At 50.7% G+C, this 23,333-nt stretch overlaps 1 protein-coding gene across 1 annotated transcript; it reads left to right on the top strand.

Moving 5' to 3' along the window:
* The first annotated feature begins 482 nt into the window (after positions 1-482).
* Positions 483-10,985, top strand: DUSP5 (dual specificity phosphatase 5). The gene is made up of 4 exons (XM_076338986.1): positions 483-1,046; positions 5,373-5,515; positions 6,949-7,168; positions 9,307-10,985. The coding sequence occupies exons 1-4, from the start codon at positions 653-655 to the stop codon at positions 9,705-9,707; spliced, it is 1,158 nt and encodes a 385-aa protein (XP_076195101.1). The 5' UTR covers positions 483-652; the 3' UTR covers positions 9,708-10,985.
* Positions 10,986-23,333: the final 12,348 nt, after the last annotated feature.

Genomic DNA, 23,333 nt, shown 5'->3' on the forward strand with positions numbered 1-23,333 from the left:
GTGAGGGGGGAATAAGGGGAACTGAAACCCCCTTTGCAACCTGGTGTGAGAAACCCGCCCCAGCGCTGCCCCTTCCTCCTTGCCCCCCTCCTCCTCCTCTCCCCCCCCCTCCCCCCCCCCCGCCGGCACGCTTCCCGGCTGTCCTCGCTGACTGGGGAGGGGGAGCGGTGATGCTGGGATGAGCCTCAGGCCGATGACTGGAGAATTTTTGCGGCGTTTTTCAGCTTCCTCTGCCTCCGAACCTGACTAACGCTGCCTGCGCGGCCGCGGCCCCCGCCCGCTGCCAGAGAGGGAGGGAGGGGATCCCCGCCAGGGGGCGGTGCGCCGGGCGGCGCGGGGCGGGGGATGTCCATGTTTGGAAGGCGGGCGCGTCACTCCCCTTATATGGGCAGTGTCGTCAGGGCCCGGCCTCCCATTCATATAAATGCCCGGTGGCGGCGGCCGGGATTCCCTGCCCGGGCTCGGCGCGGTGCCGCGGTGCCTCCGTCCCTTCCTCCCGTCCCGTCGCCGCCGGCCGAGCCCCTGCGGCTCCGCGCTCCCCCGCGGCTCCCGCGCTAGCACCCGCGCTAGCACCGGGACTCCCCAGCGGGCACCCTCCTGCCGCTTTCCCCGCTCCTGCCCCGGCTGCGGCGGGGCGCGACCCACGGCCGGCATGAAAGTCAGGTCCCTCGACTGCCGCCAGCTGAGGAAGCTCCTGCGGAAGGAGCCCTCCCGCTGCCTGGTGCTGGACTGCCGGCCCTACCTGTCCTACTCGGCCTCCTGCCTCCGCGGCTCGCTCAACGTCAACCTCAACTCGGTGGTGATGCGGCGGGCCCGCGGCGGGGCCGTGCCGCTCCACTTCGTGGTGCCCGACGCGGCGGCCCGCGCCCGGCTGCTGCTGAGCAGCGAGGGGACGGCGGGGACCGCCCGCCTGGCAGCCGTGGTGGTGCTGGACCAGGGCACGGGGCACTGGCAGAAGCTGAAGAAGGACAGCACGGCCCAGATCGTCCTCAACGCCCTGCTCTCCAGCCTGCCGGAGGCCGGGGCCAGGGTCTGCTTCCTGAAAGGTGAGAGGCGCGGCGGGGAAAGGGGGGGCAGGGGCTGGGGGCAGCGGCGCGGATCGACCCTCAAAGCCTCCCCAGCTAGCGGCGGCCCCGCGGTGCTCCCGTCCCCTCTCCTCCGCCACCACCGCCCCGCGGTTAACCTGACTGTTGGTGGAGGGCAGGGAGGTAACGCCGGGATTTCGTTTCTTTTCCACCTACTGGAAATAAATCCCGGATAGGCTCTGCGGGCTGACCCAAATGCCTTTCCGCTCGCCCCCGCCGCGCGTTTAAGAGGCCCTTCTTAAGAAGGGCCAAAGTTGCAGGTTACCAAAGGGAGAGGGGGACGAGAGAGATTGGGGCTGCGTGGAAAACAAAATCAGCCCCGCGGGTAAGAGGAGAGCCGAGGCCACCGCTCCTCGCTCTCCGCCCGGTGGCACGGGGCGGGCCGTGCTGGGCGCCCGAAACCCGGGGATCGGTGCCCGCTCCTCCACCCAGAGCGGAGAGGTTTCTCTCTCTATCGGGCATATCGAGGCTGGCAGGGGAAACCCATAGTCGAAACTCCGGGGCTTGTCGGGGGACAGAAATACCTCCTCCCCCCACGTGTATTACAGCCCTTTGATTGCGGTTCTTTGTTTTCCTTCCGTGTAATCCGGGGATAATAAAACGATAAAAAATAGCAGCCCGCCCTTTCTCTGCCCTCCCATCCCTGCCTCCCCTTCATTTCTCCGGGCAGCGCCTTTGTCCTTTTGCCCTCTCTGTTTTCTCAGCCCCCCCTCCCTCCCCCGTGCCTCCCCTCGAGGGGTGCATGCCCGGCCGGCGACGCTCCCGCCCGTAGCACCGCACACCCGGCTGCCGGCGCCGCGGGACTCCCCGGAGCGGGGCCACGCCGAAGTAAGAGTTCCCAAACAACCCCCCTTGCCATACCCTGAGGCCATGGGGAGGTCATAAATGGAGGAGAAAACCAGGCGATGTTTCTTGAATAAACTCTGCCCCTGCGTCTTCACCGGCGAGGATTAATTCACTTTTATTAAACCTTTTACCACACTACTTTTTGTCCTGATGTGCCCAGTCTGTGCCTCCTATAACGACCAGTGCCCGGAGAGCATCCCTGCCGGGGTAGAGGCACCTCCAGCCTGGGTATTGCCCGGTACCAAGGGGGAGGGAGACTCCCAGGGCGGTTTGCCACCACCCTGCCTCTGTCTGGGCGCTGCCAGCCTGCCCTGGGGTCTGACAGTCACCCCAAAAGCACCAATTCTGCTGCTGCAGGGCAGGGATACTTGCACTGTGCTGAGCCAGGCAAATCCTTGGGGACCCCATTAAAGTAGCGATGAAGCAACATCTCCAGGGTCACGCTGGGAAGTCTGTGGCAAAACGGGGGCTGAATTAAGCTCTGCTGACTCTCAGCCTGCTCGTTTAGCCACAAGATCGTCCTTCCCTCCTCGTGTACCAGCCCCATGCTTTGAAGTGGTGACTGTGGCTGTGGGCAGTTTATCTGGGGTGGGGTTTTGAGGTAGGCTCTGCTTTGTACCTTTAGTGTATTGCAAAGTGTCTTACCTTAAGAGCCTGTCGATTTGAGGCTAAAAAGATTCCCCATTAGTGGATGAGAAAGTTTCCTCCTTTTCCTGCTGCTGTTCCCCTTTGCTTTGCTGGAAGTGCTCTGGGTCACAGGATCAGGCCCGTGAAGTCTGCAGCTCCGTTTCAGATCCAGTGTGGCCCAAGGAGCCTGTGACTCAGTGGGCAGCACTGCTGATTCACTGGGGCCACGGACCCCCAGTAAGCTGTTGTGGTCTGGGGGAAGATCTCTGGAACAGGGGGGATATAAATCGTGCTGAAGCACAGCGCATTGATCAGAAGAAAGGGTCCTTTGCAGGTCTGTAGCACCGACCTTGCAAATAATGATCCGTAAAACCACCAGAAAAAAAACCTCCTTGAGGTTTCCCCCTCATACTCCAGTTCCCCCTAGGTGTGGGGGAGCTGGGAGGAGGTGTTGTTTACTTAAGGGCTAAGGTGGTCTCGTCTTGGAAGTCACAGTGATGAGATAAGATATGAGCAGGTCACCCCCACCAGGTCACCAAGCATCCTGGGGATCTGGCCCCAGGCAGGGCAGCTAGCGCAGAGCAGTTGCATGCCAAGTTGCATGCCAGGCCCTGTACCTTCCCTCGCTTTCTGGCTTCTAGGGGTTGAGTGTGTCACATCTTTTGTCTGTGTAGGTGCAGTTTCATTCTGGGTGAGCTCAGCCCCAGCAGGGCAAGAGTGGTTGTGTCACAGGGGAAGAAGAGCTTGCAGAAAGATAAAATAGTGGATCCTCCCTTCATGTTGAGAAGGATTCTATTATTTATTGACTAAAACCAAAGTGCAGCCCAGCTCTCTGTGATGAACAATCTAGTATTTGCAGAAATGACCTCAGGGAAGCTAGGTTGAGTGGGGAGGGGGAAGAGAGGAGATTGCTGGAGGACAGGATGAGAAGATGACTCACTGTAAGAACGGCCTGCAAATACCCTGATCCCCAAGGCTTGAATTAACCATTCACCAGCTGCATGCGTTAGCTGCCCCAGAGACATGAGACATGCATATCTGTTTGAACACACATGCTGATGTGGCTGGGGCAGATTTCTGTGCTCATTCAAGAGTAAAAACAACAACATGAGGTGTAAATGGGGGATAATGGCTATTTATATAAACTGGACATATTTTTCCCCGTGCGATGGCAGTGGTTGGGGGGGAGGGGGGAGATAAGGTCAGCTATGCAAAACAAGAGGATTTAAAAGTCCACTCCATGAAGGGCAGTTGGAGGTCTGGAGAGCTGCTTGTGTTTGTTGGCTTTCCACACTGCAAGTTGTTAGGGATAGCATTTTATCAACCCAGTTGTTGTGGGTATCATTTTATCAACCCCTCCTCATGGTCTCCACGGTCACTTGGCTGCTTGACCCACTGCCTCACGCTGTGTGCTCTGGGGCAAGCTGGCTGGGGAGTGGGAGGAAAGGTGCAGGTGCTGAGTGCCAGTTGACTGCAAAGTCACCCTCCCGCCCTCTGTCATGGAAAACAGACTTTCATCACATTCAGTGGGCTTTGGATTGTGCCGGCCGCTTGCAACATGAGGGCCCCGTGGCAGGACTGAGTGGGCGACAGTAGCACACATCTGCTCAAACATTGCAAACAAATGAGACACTGGTGTTACAGGGCTGAAATGTCAGAGGTAGCTGTACCAGGCAGCCCTGGCAGCGAGGGCAGCGGGAGCCCTGCGGCCGCTCAGATCTTCAGCGCTTCGTTTCGAAATCCTTCCTTGCACTGGGGCACCCACACTGACACTGCTTATCAGGGCAAAACAGTTGCAGGTGAATGAATTGCATCAGAGGGTTTGCTTTCCGAGCCTTGTTTACTTGAGGGCCACACTCTGAAAGGTTATTGAATCTAGCTGTTTGAGAGCTTTTGCCGTTCATCTTTTTTCTGAAAAAGCACAGGTGGCAGACACGTGGCACACCACTGACATTTCCAGGCTGCTTCTGCTACCTGACTTATTCACATTCATTTTGGAGATTGTGCGCTTCCGTACAGCATATTCCCAGCCTGGAAACACGCAACGATTTAGCTGACGACAAACTTTGAGTAACAATGTAATAATAGGATTAATTCCTTTTCATTAGTGTACTGAATGAAACGAATGCAGTACTTAACCATGCAGAATAGCTCATGTGGGGCTATTCAGTTGTCAAATGCTGTCACAGGACTTCATTAAGTTTTATAGCTGTTATTTAATAGATTATTTATAGATGGTTTCAGTGGGACTGTCTTCATTACCTTGCTGTCTTGTGCATTGTGGTGATTAATGACACAGTTGCATTAATAATGCAACTCTTGTTGCTTATGTCCATTCAAAAATGCAAATAAAACACTTCTTATGTTGTCATAGCGTATATAGTAGTAACAGATTTAGAGGGGATGACTACTGAGTACAGAAATCTCTGTCTCAAACGCTGGGAATAGTGCTCATATGTAAAACCGGGGGAGGGAGTTTAGTCCCCACTGTACTGGAGTTAACGGTTGCTAGATTCCACAGAATTACATTCACTTAACAGTTTTAATCTGGATTCACCAGCTTTTGGCAAGTTAATAATTGTCAGTGGTATCAGAGGTTTTTCTTCAGGTGCCCGAAGCCTTTTGAACAAACCCGCTTCCCCAGGGGACCGCTATCCCTCACTAACCCCCCAGGGCCCACTGCCATGCGCTATCCCACTGCATTGCAAGTGCCAGAGCTTCATTTCTCCTCCACTTTAATTAAACCAGTTTTTGGAAACACAAACATTCATGTTTGGTTGTTTTTTTTTTTTTTTTTTTTTTGCCCTTCCCTAGGGGGATATGAAACTTTTAACTCACAATATCCTGAGTGCTGCGTGGATGGAAAACTCATTTCCCCAGAGAGGACCGAGGCAGAGAGAAACCTCACCAGCCACTGTGAGAAGCAGAGTGCTAACCACAAACCCGCTTATGACCAGGTGTGTGACACGGCTGCGGTGGGTGACCTTCCCCTTGGGTCTTCTCTGTCCTGCCACTGGGCTCTGTTGGAGGCTGGCAGGGTGCCCAGGGCCCTCGTGCTCGCACGGGCTGTCAGTAAGTTGTCGCAGCCTGTGTGTTGAATAAGATGCCCTGTGTGTGCTGCTGGTCAGCATCGCTTCTGCCTGGCTTCAAAATTTGGCAGCAGCAGGAGGGAAAAAAACCCTGTCTAGCCCCAAAACTGTATTTGCGACCTGTCTTTATCACACAGCCGGGCAGCATGAGCCATGAGCAGCTCACGCCTCCCCAGGAGACTGAAAACGGGCAGGGGAGAGGCTGCCAGGAATGTCATTTTTCTGGCAGATGAAGGAGCACGCTTTGCCCATGCCTCCTCCGAGAACCCAGGAGGGCTCTGGTGCTGGCGGAGGAGGGCCGGGGCTGTGGGACCGCTTCTGAGAAAAGGCAGTGGCTCTTGAGAGCCACCCTTGGGCAGGGGGAGTGGGGTTTCCATGGGGGAAGTCGTCACGCCCCCACCCAGCCTGGGGAATACGTGTGCTCTGAGATGTCACCCTGTGGTCGGGCCGCTTCCGCCGGGGCGTGTGTTTCCTGGTGCTGGGGGGAGCCCCCAGGCAATGCCCCTCTGTTCCTCCACGAGCGCCTTCCGCCCCAGGCTCCGTCCTGCCACCGCAGGCAGCTTCTGGCTGTCCCTGGTGCGTGAGACCTGCCGGGTGGGCAGCTCGGGGGGCTGGAAAACTGGTTTCTCGCAGCCGGGGGCTGGCAGCGGCTCTTGTGCATCATGGAAAGTTACCTGTGATCTCCAAAACCCTTGTGTCAGGCGGTGGCTTTTTTTTTTGTGGTCTCGTCACCCAGCCTTTGCTTGTGCTGAGGAAGGAGGAACTGAGATGACATCTTGGGGCGGGTGACGTGGTGGGTGCTGTGCCCCAGGGAGGCGTGGGGGGATGGGGAGCCTTGCTCTAATTTTTTTGCTTTGCTTCACCTTTGGAGGTGTGAGCAGAGGGACTGAGCCCTGGGCTGAGCTAGAGCAGCCTCTTCCTCTGTCCTCCTCTTCCTCCCTGCTCGGACGTGGTTCCCCGCCTCGCCCGTATTTTGGTAAAGCCTCAGGGGAAACAGACCTCACATATGAAAGCGCTTCGTGTGCATCCTGAGGGGCAGCGCTTTAAAGAAAGCCAGAAACAACCTGCACGCAAGTGGGCTGGATCTGACTTTGTACCTCACAGATGTGGACAAGAAAATGAAAACCTTTCCTGTGTGGGCTTTGCCATTGCAGTGATTCACTGGCTGGCAGCACTGGGATCCAAAAACGCCAGCGAGGGAGGGAGTGGGCATCCATGCAGGCTCCCTTGCTTCTCTCTCAGGTATCAGGACTCAAATACCCTTGAAAAGGAATTACATGTTTCTGCTCCTTCTCTTTCAGGGTGGTCCAGTCGAAATCCTGCCTTTTCTCTACCTTGGTAGTGCCTATCACGCTTCCAAGTGTGAGTTTCTCGCCAACCTGCACATCACGGCCCTGCTCAACGTCTCCAGGAAAAGCTCGGAGTCCTTCAAAGACCAGTATTGCTACAAGTGGATCCCGGTGGAGGACAGTCACACAGCAGACATCAGCTCACACTTCCAGGAAGCCATCGACTTCATCGGTAGGTCCGAATTAACAAATTTCCAGATCTCATTCATTTTAAAATACATATTGGTCAGAAGGACACATTATTTTCTATATGTTCCCAGATGTCACAGCAAAAGTTTAAGCTCCCTCCCTTCTCCAGCATCTCTCCTGGCAGAGGGATTTCCACGAGGAAGGAAGGAAGAGGGACATGCAGAGCAAGGTCTCTGTCCTTCTCTCCAGGCTGGAGGCTAAGGAAGGAAAATACTGCCTCTTGACTGCCATCAGGCAGACGAGGCGAGTGAGCTGGTTAGCTTTATTTTCTTTTCAAAGCAAGCATAGGCGTAACTTCAGCATGACAGGGAGCAAAGAAGTATGGTTGAATAACACCAAAGTCTATTGACTTTTGTAAAGGAAAAAAACATATTGGTTCCTTGGACTTGCATGCCAGACCCTGTAAAAGCCAGGTGAAGCAGAGTCAGTTCATTGCCTTGCTGTGCTGAGATATCCTAAAGCCGGGGTCTTAGAAATCCAGCGTCTCCCCTTATCACAGAGCTCTTTCCATTTCTCCTTTTGATCATGCCGGTATCTCACCCTTTAATCAAATACCCCAATAAAAAAAAAATCAGGAGGCCTTTAGAAAACTTTGGGCCACCCCCTCCCAAATCTTCCTGTGTTAGGCTGGTTAGGTGAGCGGCACAGCAGCCATGCCAGGTAGCACGAGGGAGAGGCTCCTTCCTGAAAGGCACAGGGTGGTTTAATGGGGTGGAGCAGCCTGAGCCTGGGTGGAGATGGTGTTGAAATCAGTGCTGTTGCTCTCCAGGAACATTTGAGAGAGAAACAGAATAAAACCCCAGTTACAGACCTGCTGGACTCATTGCACAGCTGAGTTCAAGTCCTTTGACAGTGCAGGCAGAATTACAAAACCTGATCTGAGGGTGCCCTCTGAGCTCTTCCCCTTTCTGGTAAGGGACTTCTCACACCTTTCAGGGAAATGCTAATTCAAAGCACTCTTCTGTCTCATCCCCAACTCTTTCTGATAGTTGTTGAGTCACTTGGAAATTTCCCAGATTTCGAGGATGACTTTAGTTTTCACTTTCTTTTAAAATTGGGCCTGTGGTGTAGATGCTGGGGATGACTCAAATTCATGTCTTCCTTATTTTGTGCAGTAGTTAAATATAACCGGTCGTGGTGGCACCGGTCCCCTGGCAGACAATTGAAGACAGGCAAATGATAACTTGCTCAGCTCTGAGTTGTTTCACTGAGCACTACACTCAGCGCAGTTATCCATAAATTGGAGCTTGAACATATCGCTCAAGGCAATAAAGCAGAGAACATCTATTTTTGAACTGTATTTTTGTGTGGAAAGGGTTTTTTTTAAGCACATTCTCTTTAATAACAATCATTGTGTTGTGTGAGTAACCACAGTGGCTCCTGTTGTATAAAATGGGTGCTTTGCATAAGCCTTTTATATCCTGACTTAAGTCCAAGTATCCTTTAACCAGGCTGTAATTAGCAACGGCCTACCAGTCCTTGTGTGCTTTGTGGTGAGGCCCCAGGGAGTGAGCTCAGCCTCTCCACCCAAGGGCACCCACCAAGGGCTCAGCTAATGGTACTGCCATTTGCTGCTAGCTGGCCAAGCAGCGAGTTAAGTTTGGACTTTAAAGAAAAGTCCTGTTTTTCTAGCAAAGCTGATGAGAGGAAGGCAGCCCTGCAGCTTTTGAAAGACCTGGCGGTGGGAGGGCTGGCCAGGCTGTGCTTGGGTCAGCATGTTGAGCTGCAGGCAGAGAAATGCAGGTACAGCAAACACAAGCTTTGCCCAGATACCTGATCTCTGTCTCACAATGCTCTGCAAAGTCAGTTGTTCTAAAAGAGAAATAGGCACATGGGAAGGAGACAGGGAAGGACTTTCCTTAAAAAATGCAGAAAGAACCAAATCGGGATCCACAGATTCTGAAACCGTGTCATTTGCAGCTCAGCTCCATCTCAGGCTGGGTTTTGTCCCCCTTCTCTTTTAATTTCCATCTTACCTTTAGTACCCAACAAAAGAGCAAGCCTCTCCTTGCTGGTGGACTGGCTGTGTACCATGCTCCACTGCCAGCACTGTATGCATGTCACAGTGTCCTCTCCATCCCCAATGACAACTGATGTCTGTGATGACTTTTTTCCCCTTAGATTATGTCAGACGAACAGGGGGCAAGATCCTGGTGCACTGCGAAGCGGGGATTTCACGCTCTCCCACCATCTGCATGGCGTATCTCATGAAGACGAAGAAGCTCCGCCTGGAGGAAGCCTTCGATTACATCAAGCAGCGCCGGAGCCTGATCTCACCAAACTTTGGTTTCATGGGCCAGTTGCTACAATACGAGTCGGAGATCTTGTCTTCCACTCCCAGCCCTCCCGTTGCCTCGTGCAAAAGAGAAGCTGCGTCTTTCTTTGCAGAAGAACTGACTTTAGGCAAAAACTTTGAAGGCTCGTGTTTCGCCTTTCCTACCTCAGTATTGAGTTCTGTGCCCATCCACTCTCCTGTTCACCAGCTGAAACTCAGCCCGATGACGGCATCTTCGTCCTGCTGAACACCCCGGGCAGACCGGAGCCAGTGCGGTCCTCTGATCCGAACTGTGACCCCAACAAGAACATTTCATGAATGTGCAATAGAGAAACCTCATCAACTTAGTCTGAGATGGAGTGGTTGTCATGGGTCATACTTCCCGTATGCTGTGACCGTAAGACGCAAGTGCTCTAAGTGTGGCGGGTTTTCTGAACTTTTATTGTCCTTTTTTTAAAAAAAAGAAAGTGCTTTTTTAGGTTTTTATCCACAGAGTGTGCACCCACTACTGTATTTCCAGATTCCTGGGGACCAATGAGAAATCCATTTAGTATGTTCTCAGTTCCCATCTCCTTCCCTTCTTATTTTTGAGAAGACCCTTATTTAAAGTCTCAAGCAATAAAAAAGAGCAGCGGGGAAGAAAGCAAAACGAAAAGCACCACCTCTGCAACCGCAGAGGTGGTGGGAGTGAATATTTGTTCTGCTTTTTCTCCAGCTTTCCTCCTCCCCTCTCCTGCGTCATGTTTCAGGGAGCAAAGGGGTGGGGTGGCGGGAGGGAGCTCCTTTCCCAGGACACTGTTGCACAACCAGGTGAAAATCCCCTCTCCTGCTCCAGCCTCTGAAGTGTCAGGTACTGACCACAGTGTAACTGGACACCAAACCAGACCATGGATCCATTCAGGTGTGGCATTTCCTGTACTTCTGCATTTGCCTTTGTACTGGATGTGCTTTTAACTAAAGCAGGGGACTTAACCAACCGAAGCTATCGGGCTACCCTGCTGAGCTATTATCCTCCCATCTGTTATTTAAGAACAGCCCTAGAATACTTGAATGTCTCTGCAATCCTCATCAGAGTTACTTCCCATCAGATAGATAACACTGTAACTGCTGGATTTTACACCAAAAAAACCTGACAAGCTTGGCTCCAAGCCAACTCTTCCTCCATCCCTTCCCAAGTGTTCCCGATGTGTACTGTGTGTGGTCAAGTGGTCTTGTTCAGTGTTACATGGCTTGCTTAGCACGTGTGGTCACCCCTAGCCAGCCTTTGTCTGTGAAAACTGGCTTCTCTCTCGCTCACGCTGGCTTCTGTGTCTGCAGGGAGTTCAGAACGAGCGCCTCTTTGTCTGTTGACCTTTTCTTTTTTTTTTAATATGTAATATGTATGGGAAATGGCAATAATTTCCAGGAGATCTCGTGAATGTGAAAGAAAACCTGCAATGGTTTTTATGGAGTGTTAAAAAAAAAAAGGAAAAAAAAAAAAGAAAAAAGAAAAAAAAAACAAAATAAAGGAAAAAAAAAATGCCAGGAAAAGAAAGCTGTTTGTACTTGGAGTGAGCTACAAAAGTGCTTTGGCAGAGCTCTGTGGCAGGAGATGTCACCTGAGAAATTCCATGGCCCAAAAGCGGTGTAAGGAGGTAGAAGAGGAGAGTAAGCATCACTGGGCTGTGTGCTGAAAGCCTCCAAGGTGCATCTCTATGGAGGGGAGAAGGTGAGGGGGAGGATTGTTTTAAACAGAGTGACATGAGTCATGGTGGTGTCACTTCCCAGCAGCCAGGCAGGCACTTCTGTTTTGATTTACACATGTTTTATATAAGATTGCCATCTTGCTGAAGATGAAAATCTGAAGTAGGCATGGCCCCCACTTCCTTCCCGAGCACACGCCACGGGATGCTGCATGCCCCAGAGGGTGCCACAGGCCACCCACGAGTATCACGCCGGGGACCCGGGCATGTGGCTAATGCTCATCTTTTCACTTTTTTAAACGAAAAAAAAATAATTTGAAGTGCCAGTATCTCTAAGCCATTTCATACCCTTTTCAGCTGGAAGTTTTTAGGCTCGTTCTGACTTCTCACTGCAGCACACTTACAATCTGCATTTCCAAGATACCGAGTTGAAAAATTTGTGGTAGATGTCTGGGTTACAAAGCATCTATTCCCTGTGTAGTTCATCCATTTGTAACTTCTTACCCCCAGGGAAGCAAATCTGACAGGTGAGAAGCTATCATTGGAGATGAGCCTTGGATTTCTTCCCTGTGTCAGGGGGACGTGACAGCAGCTCTGCCTGGGCTCTGGGAAATGTGAACATGGGAACCAGCAGCTGGGGAGGTGAGGCAGGTGATCTAATAAGAACAGATCAATTCATTTTCTAAGAGATCTGATTGCTCTGGAAAGTGCTCTCTGGAAACCCAGAGAGCTGGGTTTCACTGCCAGTTGCAGTGAAAAGGCCTCTCGGCCCCCACAAGCTCCCCCAAGCAGAAAGGCTGGTAAGCTTAGCGAGAGGGGCTGCGCCCTGACCATGGAGACCTACAACCTTGACAGAAACAGAGCAGCCAACAGCTTTCATTAAAATGGCATAAAACCCCTTCTGGGGGAATGACCAGCTTTGTTTCTCAAGGATGAGGAAGCTGAAACCCTCTGCAGAGCCGATGATGTTTGCCATGGGAACCTGCAAAGCACAAGGCAGAGGCCTGAAGGGGTTAATGGAGGGACTGCTGGCCTTGGCAGATATGACCACAGCAGCTGGAAAAGATCACAGGCCAGGCAGAAGAGCCAGGTATTTAGCAGAGGGGGAAGGCAGCTGCTCTGGCTTTAGAGAGGAGCTCTGATCCCGGGCTTTAGCACAGCGTGTTGTTGGTGGATAGTGTTCGCAGAGGGAGGTACTGGGCTGGGATTCAGCAAGGACGGAGGGCCAGAGCCCTGAGGGAGCCTGAAGAGGGGTTGTTGTCATGTCTGGGCACAGGAGCCTGGGGTTTGTGCTCCTGCCCAGGGCATGGTTCCCCTCTGCTTGGCTGGTCCCAACCCATGTCTCCTCCCTCCAGAAGGAAGACCCAGCATCCAGGGCAGAGTGGAATATAAATGCTGCCTCCCAGAGGGATGTGCTCCCATGCTCATGCTGGTGCCTGCGTTGCTGTTTCAGTGCTAATGTAAGACCTCTGCCCCCAGCCCAGCTCCTCCCTTGGCCAGCTTGGCAGATCCCACCTCCCTGGGGGGACACCACAGACATCTGATAGCAGGGGTCTGGGGTGAGAGTACTCGCTCTCCTCCCTCCCTGCCCACGCTGCTCCCACGAGCAGGGAGGAGCCGAGGACCCAAGCACCAATGTGTGAAGGTGAGTGTGACAAATCAGGATGGCACCTACCTGGGCAATGGGATGTGTGAGTTTGAACCCGCATGGGCAGGAACCCTGGTTCTCTGCTTCCAGACACCAGCACACAACATCTACCTCCATCCTTAGGGAAAGGAACAGCTCCAACAGTGTTTTGTGGCTTGTGTGCTGAGCAAATTCACCAGATTGGGTAGGATGGAAGATTTAGGGGGCTTTTATAGCCCAGATGGGCTTGGGTTTGGGTAGCTCACTCCTGGGGATGGGAGTTCAGATCAGGCAGGTGCGTGGGGAATGTCAGAGCTGAAGGATGGGGGCTGACAGTGATGGGGGCTGAACTGGCTGGTTCAATGTGCCTGTGTCCATCTGCTAGCTAAGCCTGGCAGAGGAATAGGGATCTCAAAAACAAAGTTCTGATGGAAAGTAGAGGCCTACGTAGCTGTAACAGCAAGGGGAAGACTATAGCAGGATGCTTTCAGACATCAGAAAAGGCAAGTGAGGGAAAGATGGTAGGAATGCTGTACCCTTAGGCAAAGCTTTGATTAGAGCTTATCCCTTATGATACCTGAATCCAAAGAAGATGAGAGATGCTTAGGGACATGGTTTAGTGGGCACGGTGGTGTTGGGTTGATGGTTGGACTCGATGACCTTAGAGGTCTTTTCCAACCTTAATGATTCTATGATTCTATGAAATGTCACAGAAAAGGGGATTTTGCAGGTTCTGCTGCCCATGGAAGTGCTGGTTCAGGGCTGTGCTGGGACGTGAGCATCTCCATTGACACTCCTGACAGTGCACCCTTATGTCCTGGACTCCTCAGTGTTAGTCGGGAGCTGTTTTAGATCCTGGTGTGGGACTGAAGAGGGCTTGTGCCATGTAACTTTTGGTCCCATGCTTTTAGGCTTGCAAAGAGCAGTCATGTTGCAAGTGTGAGCACTGCTGCTCAGCCCCTGCCTCTGCTTTGCACATGCTGCCTTTCCTTTCTGCCTCCAAGACAAACAAACTCCTCAAAAAAACTGCCACAAAAAAATACATGTCTTTACATGGTTGCAAATCAGATTGTGAAGAGATCTGGGGTGGATGGGTGGGTGTAATCCTTAAGTGTCCCTATGTGTTCTTTTAGTCCATGCATTTGCTGGTGTGATTTGCAGACTATGCTAGTTACAAAGGCTTCTCCTGCTTCTCTGAATAAAGGACTTTCCAAAAGGCAGAAATTACATCCTGACCAGTAAAACCCAGGTTAAATTCACCTGCTCCATGGGGAATTTATACTGAGGTGCCCATCCCCAGTCCCTGAGCAATACAAGGTAGGTAGCTCTTCTTAGCTTCTTGCCTTCTGGTGGCAAGCTTCTTTTTTCAGGAGACAAAGTGTGAATGAACAAAGTATTCTGCAGGCGTTGTTATTTCTATGCTAAAAACAACACTTGCCTTGCCAGGAAGTCAAAGGTCCAAATGTGCCTGTAACATGGCAAAAATAAGTGAGGCTCCAGGCATGGTGAATTTGACCCTCCATCTCCACTTTTTACGGCTTCATGCTAATTGGAGAGGAGACACGCTGCCAGCTCACTCTCTGGGGAGAAAAAGGCAGGAACCAATTTGCAGAGCCACATAAATATGGAAGTAGGATTTTTTTTGGTGTGGGAGGTGTTACCAGTACTACACATTACGGTTCCTTGGCTTTATCACATCATAGGCTTTTACTGAGACATGAGTAAGTTCGCTAAATAAGGAATATGAAAATAGCTTGTGAAATAGGTTGAGTCATCAGAGAAAATAAAATGAAGTTCTGACTCCGAGGCCTCGGTTGTAAAGTCCTACTTTGTTTTACCACTGCATTATAGAATCATAGAATCGTTTAGGTTGGAAAAGACCTTTAAGATCATCAAGTCCAACCATTAACCTAACACTGCCAAGTCCATCACTAAGCCATGTCCTGAATACCTCCAGGGATGGTGACTCAACCACTTCCCTGGGCAGCCTCTTCCAATGATTGACAACCCTTTTGGTGAAGAAATTCTTCCTAATATCCAAGCTAAACCTCCCCTGGCGCAACTTGAGGCCATTTCCTCTCGTCCTATCGCTTGTTACTTGGGAGAAGAGACCGACACCCACCTCGCTACAACCTCCTTTCAGGTAGTTGTAGGGAGCGATGAGGTCTCCCCTCAGCCTCCTTTTCTCCAGGCTAAATATCCCCAGTTCCCTCAGCTGCTCCTCATCAGACTTGTTCTCCAGACCCCTCACCAGCCTCGTTGCCCTTCTCTGGACACGCTCCAGCACCTCAACATCCTTCTTGCAGTGAGGGGCCCAAAACTGAACACAGTATTCGAGGTGCGGCCTCACCAGGGCCGAGTCCAGGGGCACGATCACTTCCCTAGTCCCACTGGCCACACTATTTCTGATACAGGCCAGGATGCTATTGGCCTTCTTGGCCACTTGGGCACACTGCCGGCTCATGTTCAGCCGGCTGTCGACCAACACCCCCAGGTCCTTTTCCACCAGGCAGCTTTCCAGCCACTCTTCCCCAAGCCTGTAGCGCTGCATGGGGTTGTTGTGGCCGAAGTGCAGGACCCGGCACTTGGCCTTGTTGAACCTCATACAATTGGCCTCAGCCCATCGATCCAGCCTGTCCAGGTCCCTCTGCAGAGCCTTCCTACCCTCGAGCAGATCAACACTCCCGCCCAACTTGGTGTCGTCTGCAAACTTACTGAGGGTACACCCGATCCCCTCATTATAAACTATGGGGTCATTTAAATCTGTTTATTTCAGCTTCAAAATTCAAAGTACTCTGACATCTAAGTAAGGCTTACCAAATGGGTTCATTTTTCTATTAGCAGCGGTGCTGCATCCCTATGCATCCTGCCTATGAACACTTGCAGGAAATGTAAAGGTTACCAAGAGAAATGGCTTCTGTGGTTATAGCTGAAATGCTCAGCACTTCTTCCAGCTTTGTCTAGTTATTAAAGAGGATTTATGGCCCCTAGATATCCCTTTCAAGTACTAGCCTACCCCACGGAAGTCACTGGCTGTTATTTGTAGCTCCTGGGAATCCAAGCAGGACCTGTTGTGCTAAGAGCTGTACAAACACCAAACAAACCCAGAAAGCCAGTAACTCAAGCCCAGGAGTGACAGTGGTAGAAAGGGAGAAGAAGCACAAAGCCCCAAAGGGACAGCATTGCCCTAGGACTCTCATATTTCTGTCAGGGATTTTTTTGTCTACGCCAGAATAGGACCCATGCTAGGGAGACCACAGGTGGAAAGCACCTCTAGCAGACAAGCATGCATGGGATCCATGGGACCCATTGGGCGTGCTGTACATGAGCAGAAGTGGGAAACACCTGTAGTGTAAATCCTACAGCTACATGACACAGGGGTCCCTGCCCCAGCCCAGGCTCGCTGCGGTAACGACTGGGATTTCAGGACAGGCAGCACATAAAGGTGTCTGATCTGCTGGGACTGTTAGACGCTCAGAAATGACAGGCAAACTAATAAAGACCTCAAACCCCTTTGGCATAACCATTTTTCCAGACTTGGTTTTACTGAGCTACTCACGTTAGTAAAGTTACTCACATGAGTAAACATTCATCGAACGAGGCTTAAATCTCCCAAGTGAAGCGATAATGTAGTTTTTCATGGGCTCTCTTTTTTGTGTGTGTGCGTGTGTGAATAGTGGTTTATTTCTGTCACACAGATACTCCATTTCTGAGACTCCTTTGTAAAGCAGACAGCGTTTGATAGTGAGTCATCTCCCGTTATTAAATTGCCCATACACTGCAAGCTGCCTCCAGGCCCTGATCCAAAGCCTGTTGCCTTCAGTAGGGAGAACGGTTCCTGAACAGAATGGGCTTCGAATCAGGCCCTGGATGAATCTTTATGTTAAATCTTTATTTTAAGGAACGTTTTGTTCTAATTGGAACTAAAATTGATGCTGCATTGAAATGGAATATGAGGTCTACAGGACTCAAACTGGAACAACGGGTATATCTTCTCTGCTCTAATGCCTCCAATCATGTTAAGTCAAGTTAACTGGAAAATCAATTGACACGAATTCCAGCATGACCATTAACTGCCATCCGGCTGGGCCCCAAGAGGCTGGCCAAGAAGAAGCAGATTTCTAACAGGGATGGAGCAGAACTGTGCGTGTTCATCTCCTAGAGATGCTTTCAACCCACAGTCTCCCCAGCAATGTCCACGTTGCCCTGAGTAATTACTGTGGCTAACGGAGAGCCTGGGGGGTCAGGCAGTCTGGGATCTATTGTGGGCTCTGCCCTTGGCTTTCCAGGGCAAGCGATGCAGCTGCCCTGTACACTCCTGCTGGCACAGCCACATTTGTCAAAAGCATAAAGGAAGTGAGTGAGACCTGGACTGACCGAGCTGACCAAACGGATCCCTTGAGTATATAGAAAAGAATTGTAGCAGCAAAACTGTGTTTTCCACAGCACAGCTCATTTCTCCTGCAGAAGATGTTTCTGCTCTGCTGGTACAAAGCAGAGCTTTGCTGATGTGGCTTTGGTCACGCAAGAAGCATTTTGCTGCTAGAGTGGACCTGAATTTCTCTCTAAATGTTTCTCGCAGACTTATCTGTATGTCTCTGCATCCTGCCTTGCATCACGGATAATGATATCGATCTCATTCTGAGAAAGGCATAAGGCTTTTTTCATATGTTTGCAATGCACATTAGACCCATGGACAAAGGCTATCCTAAGCACAAAATCTCGTTACCATGATGTATTTATTGTACTGTGCTTGTGAGGCCATATGTTCCATATTACAAGAGAGAGTTTGTTGGGTTTTTTTTCTCTTTTCCCCCCAGGATATAATGTTTTACTTAGTTAAAAACAAAACCAATCGGGCAGCGCTTCCAGACAACCACTGTGGGGTAGAGCAGCTGCTCTGCCAGGAAGCAGGCGATGGGAGCCCTGGGTGGGTGGCAAGAAATCTGTGTGCTACTGAGAGCTAAAGCACTGACATGGTTCGATTTACTAAATCCAGCTGTGAAGAGCAGCTGGTTTTCTGGCAGTCAGCATGACAAACACAGGCAGATATGCTCGAGAGAATTGATCAGGGGCCACCACTGGGGAGAAGGGAGAAGGGGAGGGTATGTTGTTCCCTGTGTTACTAAGTGCTAAAGTGGCTCCTGGCAGTTCTGATTACCAAACCCAGCTGCGAGGAGCTTTTCTGGACTTGAATGTGACATCTGATGGGGATACACCTTGGCTGTGTGTGTGGGGAGGAAAGGGGAAGCACAAGGCTTCTGCACAACCAGCTACTGCCCTGCTTGATGCTCTGGCTTGCGGGATCCTGGGGAAAGGTCATCTGGACAAGTGGAGGATGTCTGCAGACAGCAGGGGAGGCTGCCAAGAGGCTTCAGACAGTGTTCCCATCTCGGTTTCTCGGTTTCTCTTCCCATTTCCTCCTCTTCAGCCCCCCTCCAGGAGGGAGCTGAGGACACCAGGGGAGACAGTGCGCACAGCAGGCCAGGACAAGGGGAAATCATGTAGAATAAACAGCAAGACGCTTTGTTGGAGGGCTGGAAAAGATAACAAAGATGCCCATTATCTAGATTGAACTGTGAAAAGCTGCACCGGTGAAGCCTGCCAGCTAGGGTGTGATAGGAGAAGGATGTCCACTGCCCCTGGGCTCAGCCTGGGCAGAGCCTGAGAAATGCTGAGCACTGATGCTGAGCGGGAGGGAGGTCCAAGATAATCCCTGGGGTAGTGGTTTTTGTTTCCATGATAAAGCTGGAAGTTATCTTCTCTGTCCTTTGATCTTCAAAGGACAGGAGGAAATTTCACACTTAGGGGAGGCCACCCGGTGTCAGGTGAAGTTGATGCAGCTTGTGAAAGTCGGTCAGATGCCATAAGGCCAGCAGCTCACCTGCCTTAGTGTGAAAATGCCTCGCAGAAAGGAGTCTGCCTTTTCCTGGGGGTGGTTTTGGTGCCCTGATTAGAAAATCACATTTGTTTGTGGATCCGGAGGCTGCAGACGGATGGCTCAAAGAGGGAGTAAAATTCAGGCAATGTGATTCTGATGTGATTCGCCAGTTTCGATGTGTATTACTTTGTGGGATGGATGTGGTCAGCCAAAATCATGTTTTTGTTCTAATCCAATTACAAATTTACCGCAGCCGCCTCCTTCCAGGGTGCTAATGAGGAGCAGAGGCAGGAGGAAAGGGATTTTTTGGTATTTCAGGATGCTCTGTGGAAGTCAGATGTCCAGTCTGGCATCTCTGTCAATGTAATTTTGTTTGTACTGTCCACAAAGACTGAAAAAGCTGCCCCGAAATGAGGTGGCACGGGTCAAAGACCCACGCGAGCTCTCTCTACCCCTTGCCCCGCAGCCTGGCTCACCACGCATGCTGAGCGCAAACATTCAGCCACTTCTCTGCATCCACCCGCCAGTTCCCCCAGGGAGTCTCTGTGGCCCTCGGTTAGTCTGTGTCCTGGCACTGCTGGGAACGGGTTGCAAAATATCCCTTTGGTGAATGATATCATCCAACCAGCAACACCTCCGGGGCTGGGACAGGCACCACCGCTTCCCCTCAGTCCCTCACCCACTCCTTCATAACAGCAAATAATCAGTCTTTCTGCAGACGCAGCTTCAGAGCAAGCAGCCAGTCCCGCAGACGGGATGCATATATTGATGTCTGCGTGGTTCTCTTACTGCCAAGATTGCGTTTACTGCTCGCTTGAACATGAGGATATTCTTCGGAAGTAAAATTGGCTGTTGCTAATTCACCTCCTGATCTCCCATGCTTGCACTGCTGTCTGAGCTGGCGACCTTTCACCTGGTGTTTGGGATTAGGCACGTCTTCAGAGATCGCCCTTGCTTATGATTTATTTTGATGAGAACCAGTTGATCCTGGCCTCCCAGGGCTGTCCCCGAGCCCTGCTGGGGGATGAGCGGGTGTCCCCCCCCAGGAATGTCATGCAGGCCCCTGAAAGCAGCCATCCCCCTGCCCTGATGCTGGTGAGCTGGTGCCGACCCAGCCCCACTCCAGGGCAGCCCCCACCGAAGCCAAGGGGTGCTGTGGGCTACCACCCTCGCTGCTGAGGCAGCCACCAGGTGCAATGGCTCTGTGGGATCCAGTGTCCCTGATTCACTTCTCCTTCACACCTGACCCACCTGAAAACAGGTCTGGGGGTGTATCTGGGGGTGCCCTCCAGCATGGCTGACCCCGTAAACAGCCCACTGTGGGGCTCTTCCCTTGTCTGGGGATTAAAAAAAGAAAAAACGCAGAGCAATAGTTTCTTTCACAAAATTTCGAAATGCAACAAAGCTCTTTGTTGCATCAGAGCAAAGAAAAACATAGATGGTTTCCACCCTTCGGCAGGATGCAGCCCCTCTCGCCCCACAGCGAGAGCCAGCCCGGCCCGCGCCGCCTGCCGGCAGAGCTCCCGGCACGGCCCCGCCGCAGCACCCGGGTGTGTAATTCGTTTCATGTGTGTGTGATGGCTTGCTTTATAAAATTAGCAAACCAAGTGAAATTAATTCAACCACAACCACATTTTATTCATAGAGAGGCTCGGCTGAAAGATGATGAGCAGAACAACTGCTTTCCTGTAATTATTATTAATCTGTAGCAGATTAATTCATAATAAAATACACTTTTTTTAAAAGGGACTTTTTTCTATTGTTCATTTTACACCTTTGTTTTACCCTGCCACTCTCTTCTTGACAAGCATGTTAACTTTCTTAAAATGTTGTTGGATTAATGGGCTTATGGATGAATACTTAACAGTCAACAATAATTATTTACCTTCACACATTCAAAGGATCATAAAGATCAAGAGAAACTTTTTTTTTTTATTCTTAAAAAGAAACTGCCTGACTGTTTTGAGTTGTTTAACGTGAATAGAAACAGAATTGGAAAAGAAAAAGCAAAAAAAGACTCTGGTGCTTTTCATGGTCGGCAGAGCACCCACCATGAAGAAGTAACAGGAGAGCTTGGCAGGTCTCCTGGGGCCTGGCAGGACGGCTGCTCTTCCACCCCCAGCAGCTTATAAAACACACGGCAGCCGCCTTGCGGAGAAGAGCTGATGATCTGCACGTGGTGCTGGGCAGCGGAGGCATACGGCTACCCACTGCCCGGCTGCCTCCTGGGGCTGGGCTGGCAGGAGCGATTGAGCAGCCAGCGCTCTGCTCGCCTCCTCTGAAAGAAGCTCAGGCCAGCGGCACCGGATCGCTCCCAAATCACAGGAACAAGTGCCGTTATCACCACTGATTGCACTTTTGCACTTTGTATATAGGTATATAGATGCCTTATGGTGTATCACACCCTGCACCCCTCGGGGCCCACTGCAGCTGCAGGCAGGGACCAGGGGTGTCCGCTCCCTGCCGCAACATCGGCACCAGAGACAAAAAAGAGCAAGAAAAGGGTCTGCGGGTGATGGCAAAGGGTGCCCACCATTGCAACACAGATATCACTAACACTGTGCAGCCAGCACCTGAACCTGTAATTACATCCACCCCTTATCAAACAGAGCTTTGTAAGGGTTTTGCACACTTAGGGCTTTCACTTCTAAGTTTTTTGACCAGCAGTTGCTCACCGGCAAAGATAGAGGCATTTCTGCAGGTTTTGGTGAGGGGTCAGACTCTTGCATTGTAAGGCACAGGGGCGACTACAGGGCTTGAGAGCAAAAAAGCTTGGTAACTTTGCTCAAGAGAAAAAAATTTCTTGGAAAGGAAAGCTATGTGTGGCTGGCTTGCATGTTTTTCAGAGTAAGTACTCCTTGCTCCTCGGGAGCCTGGTGGGTTGAGTGCACTGAGACCAACGTGCATGCCCAGGTCTGTCGAGAAAGGGCTGGTTTCTCTCACTTCACCTGCCAGAATCTCCACTGAATTCAAAGGAGAGAGAAAGATGCGCTATGGCCTTGCTGCCTTAGGATTTGTGCTTGACCTGGGTAGTTTAGGAGCAGACATATTCTTGGCTGTCCCACAGTTACCCTGCTTGACCTTGGGCAAGATACTTTCTCACTGCCTTTGTTTCATAAGCTGAAATTAGAATGGCAGAATATCTGCTCGTGTGTTCAGGGTGCCATTAAACACCGGTTTCTGCAGGTTCTAATCGAAGTGTCTAAGCCCAGGTCTCCGGTTTGCTCCTGAGATTCTGCTGCGACACCAACAGGAAGAAGAAGTGTCCCCAGCAATGCTCTGCCTCCCCTGCCACTTGCTACCGACTTCAAGTGATGAAGCACAAGTGATTGGTGTTGTGATGAGCCTACCGATTTCTACAGTCATTTAAAAATGGCAGTAAATACCTCAGTGATTGCAGCCATTCATGAATGAAAGCAGTCTAGGCACATGGTTCACAACTGGAAGTGGTAATAGAAGAAGTTAATAAGACACTTAAAATGCCTTTTTTTCCCCACAATACATTTAACATGTTTTTTCTAAGAGAAATTTTACTGAGAAGAGAAAAAAAAATACTACAGACTTGAAATCCCATCTCTGTGTTCCCGTTAAGCTTCATGAAAGAAATGCCTGACGTATTTTTATGCTGATGTAGCCTAGATGAATTAAAGCAGTGTTCCCACTTTCTCCTTTCTAATGCTACTGTTTAATTCTAGTGTATTTATAGAAAAACACTGCTTATAAAAAAGGGCCATAGAAAAAAGCTCTGCGGCACCTACTGAAGCAAGGTGAACTCCACGCGTAGCAAGCACTGATTATATGTTTACAGGTTCTGAATAAAATGTGCTGTTTTACTAGCTGCCAGCTTTCGGCACTCCTACAGCCACGGCAGCTTGACAGAATAAAAATGACACGCATCGCCCTTGGGTGGGGTGCATATTTTCAGCATGGACTACAAAACCAAAAGAATAACAAAAAATATAACACCTACCCCACCCCTCCACTCCCTCAAACACAAATCTCTAAAAGCTATGTGACAAAACTGCTATGCAGGGGCCTACAAATGTATTTGAAACACTCTTTGAACTAGACAATCATTTGCCACTTAATCCGTAATGAATACAGTTGCTATTTTTGCAAGCACGTCACACTGGTGGGAGTGTTTGTTGATGAAGTATCAGTGAAATATGATTTTATTCCTATGAATAAATATAACCCAGTGTCTGTGCACATCTGTACACACATATAAGTCATCTCCAAACTGCAGGAGTATGCTGTATCCAAAGTCCTCAAGAGGGAATGAACACCTGAGGATAAAAAAGATCCCAGGTCCTTATTTGTGCCTGTTCATAATTCAGAGGGTGATGTGCTTCTTGGTACACCGCAACAACAGCAGGCTGCCTGAGGCACCAGATGTAGACCAGCAGGTTGTGGGATCTCGGCTCTTAGAGCTTTGACTCGAGCCAGGGTTTTCAAGAGGACTTGGTGCATCCAGGCACAATAATGTCAGTGCAGCAGTCAAGAGAAAAGGCAAAATTTTCTTCAGGTGATGGCCACCCTGGTGACCCTGAACCCCATCTTTAGGGGAGGAAGATTAAATCCTTGCTCTGGGAGTCTATGATTAAGTGAAAATAAGTTTTTGAACTACAAAGGAAACCTCGAAAACATGACTCAAGGCATCCTGTACCTCTAAAAGCAGAAGAC

The sequence above is a fragment of the Aptenodytes patagonicus genome, chromosome 5, assembly GCF_965638725.1.
Source record: "Aptenodytes patagonicus chromosome 5, bAptPat1.pri.cur, whole genome shotgun sequence".
Taxonomy (NCBI): Eukaryota; Metazoa; Chordata; class Aves; order Sphenisciformes; family Spheniscidae; genus Aptenodytes; species Aptenodytes patagonicus.

Excerpts from the sequence above, each read along its gene's own strand:
- DUSP5 (XM_076338986.1), top strand. The coding sequence starts at position 653 with ATGAAAGTCAGGTCCCTCGACTGCCGCCAGCTGAGGAAGCTCCTGCGG. Across the intron at positions 1,047-5,372 it reads CAGGGTCTGCTTCCTGAAAG|GGGGATATGAAACTTTTAAC; the intron begins GTGAGAGGCGCG and ends GCCCTTCCCTAG. Across the intron at positions 7,169-9,306 it reads GGAAGCCATCGACTTCATCG|ATTATGTCAGACGAACAGGG; the intron begins GTAGGTCCGAAT and ends TTTTCCCCTTAG.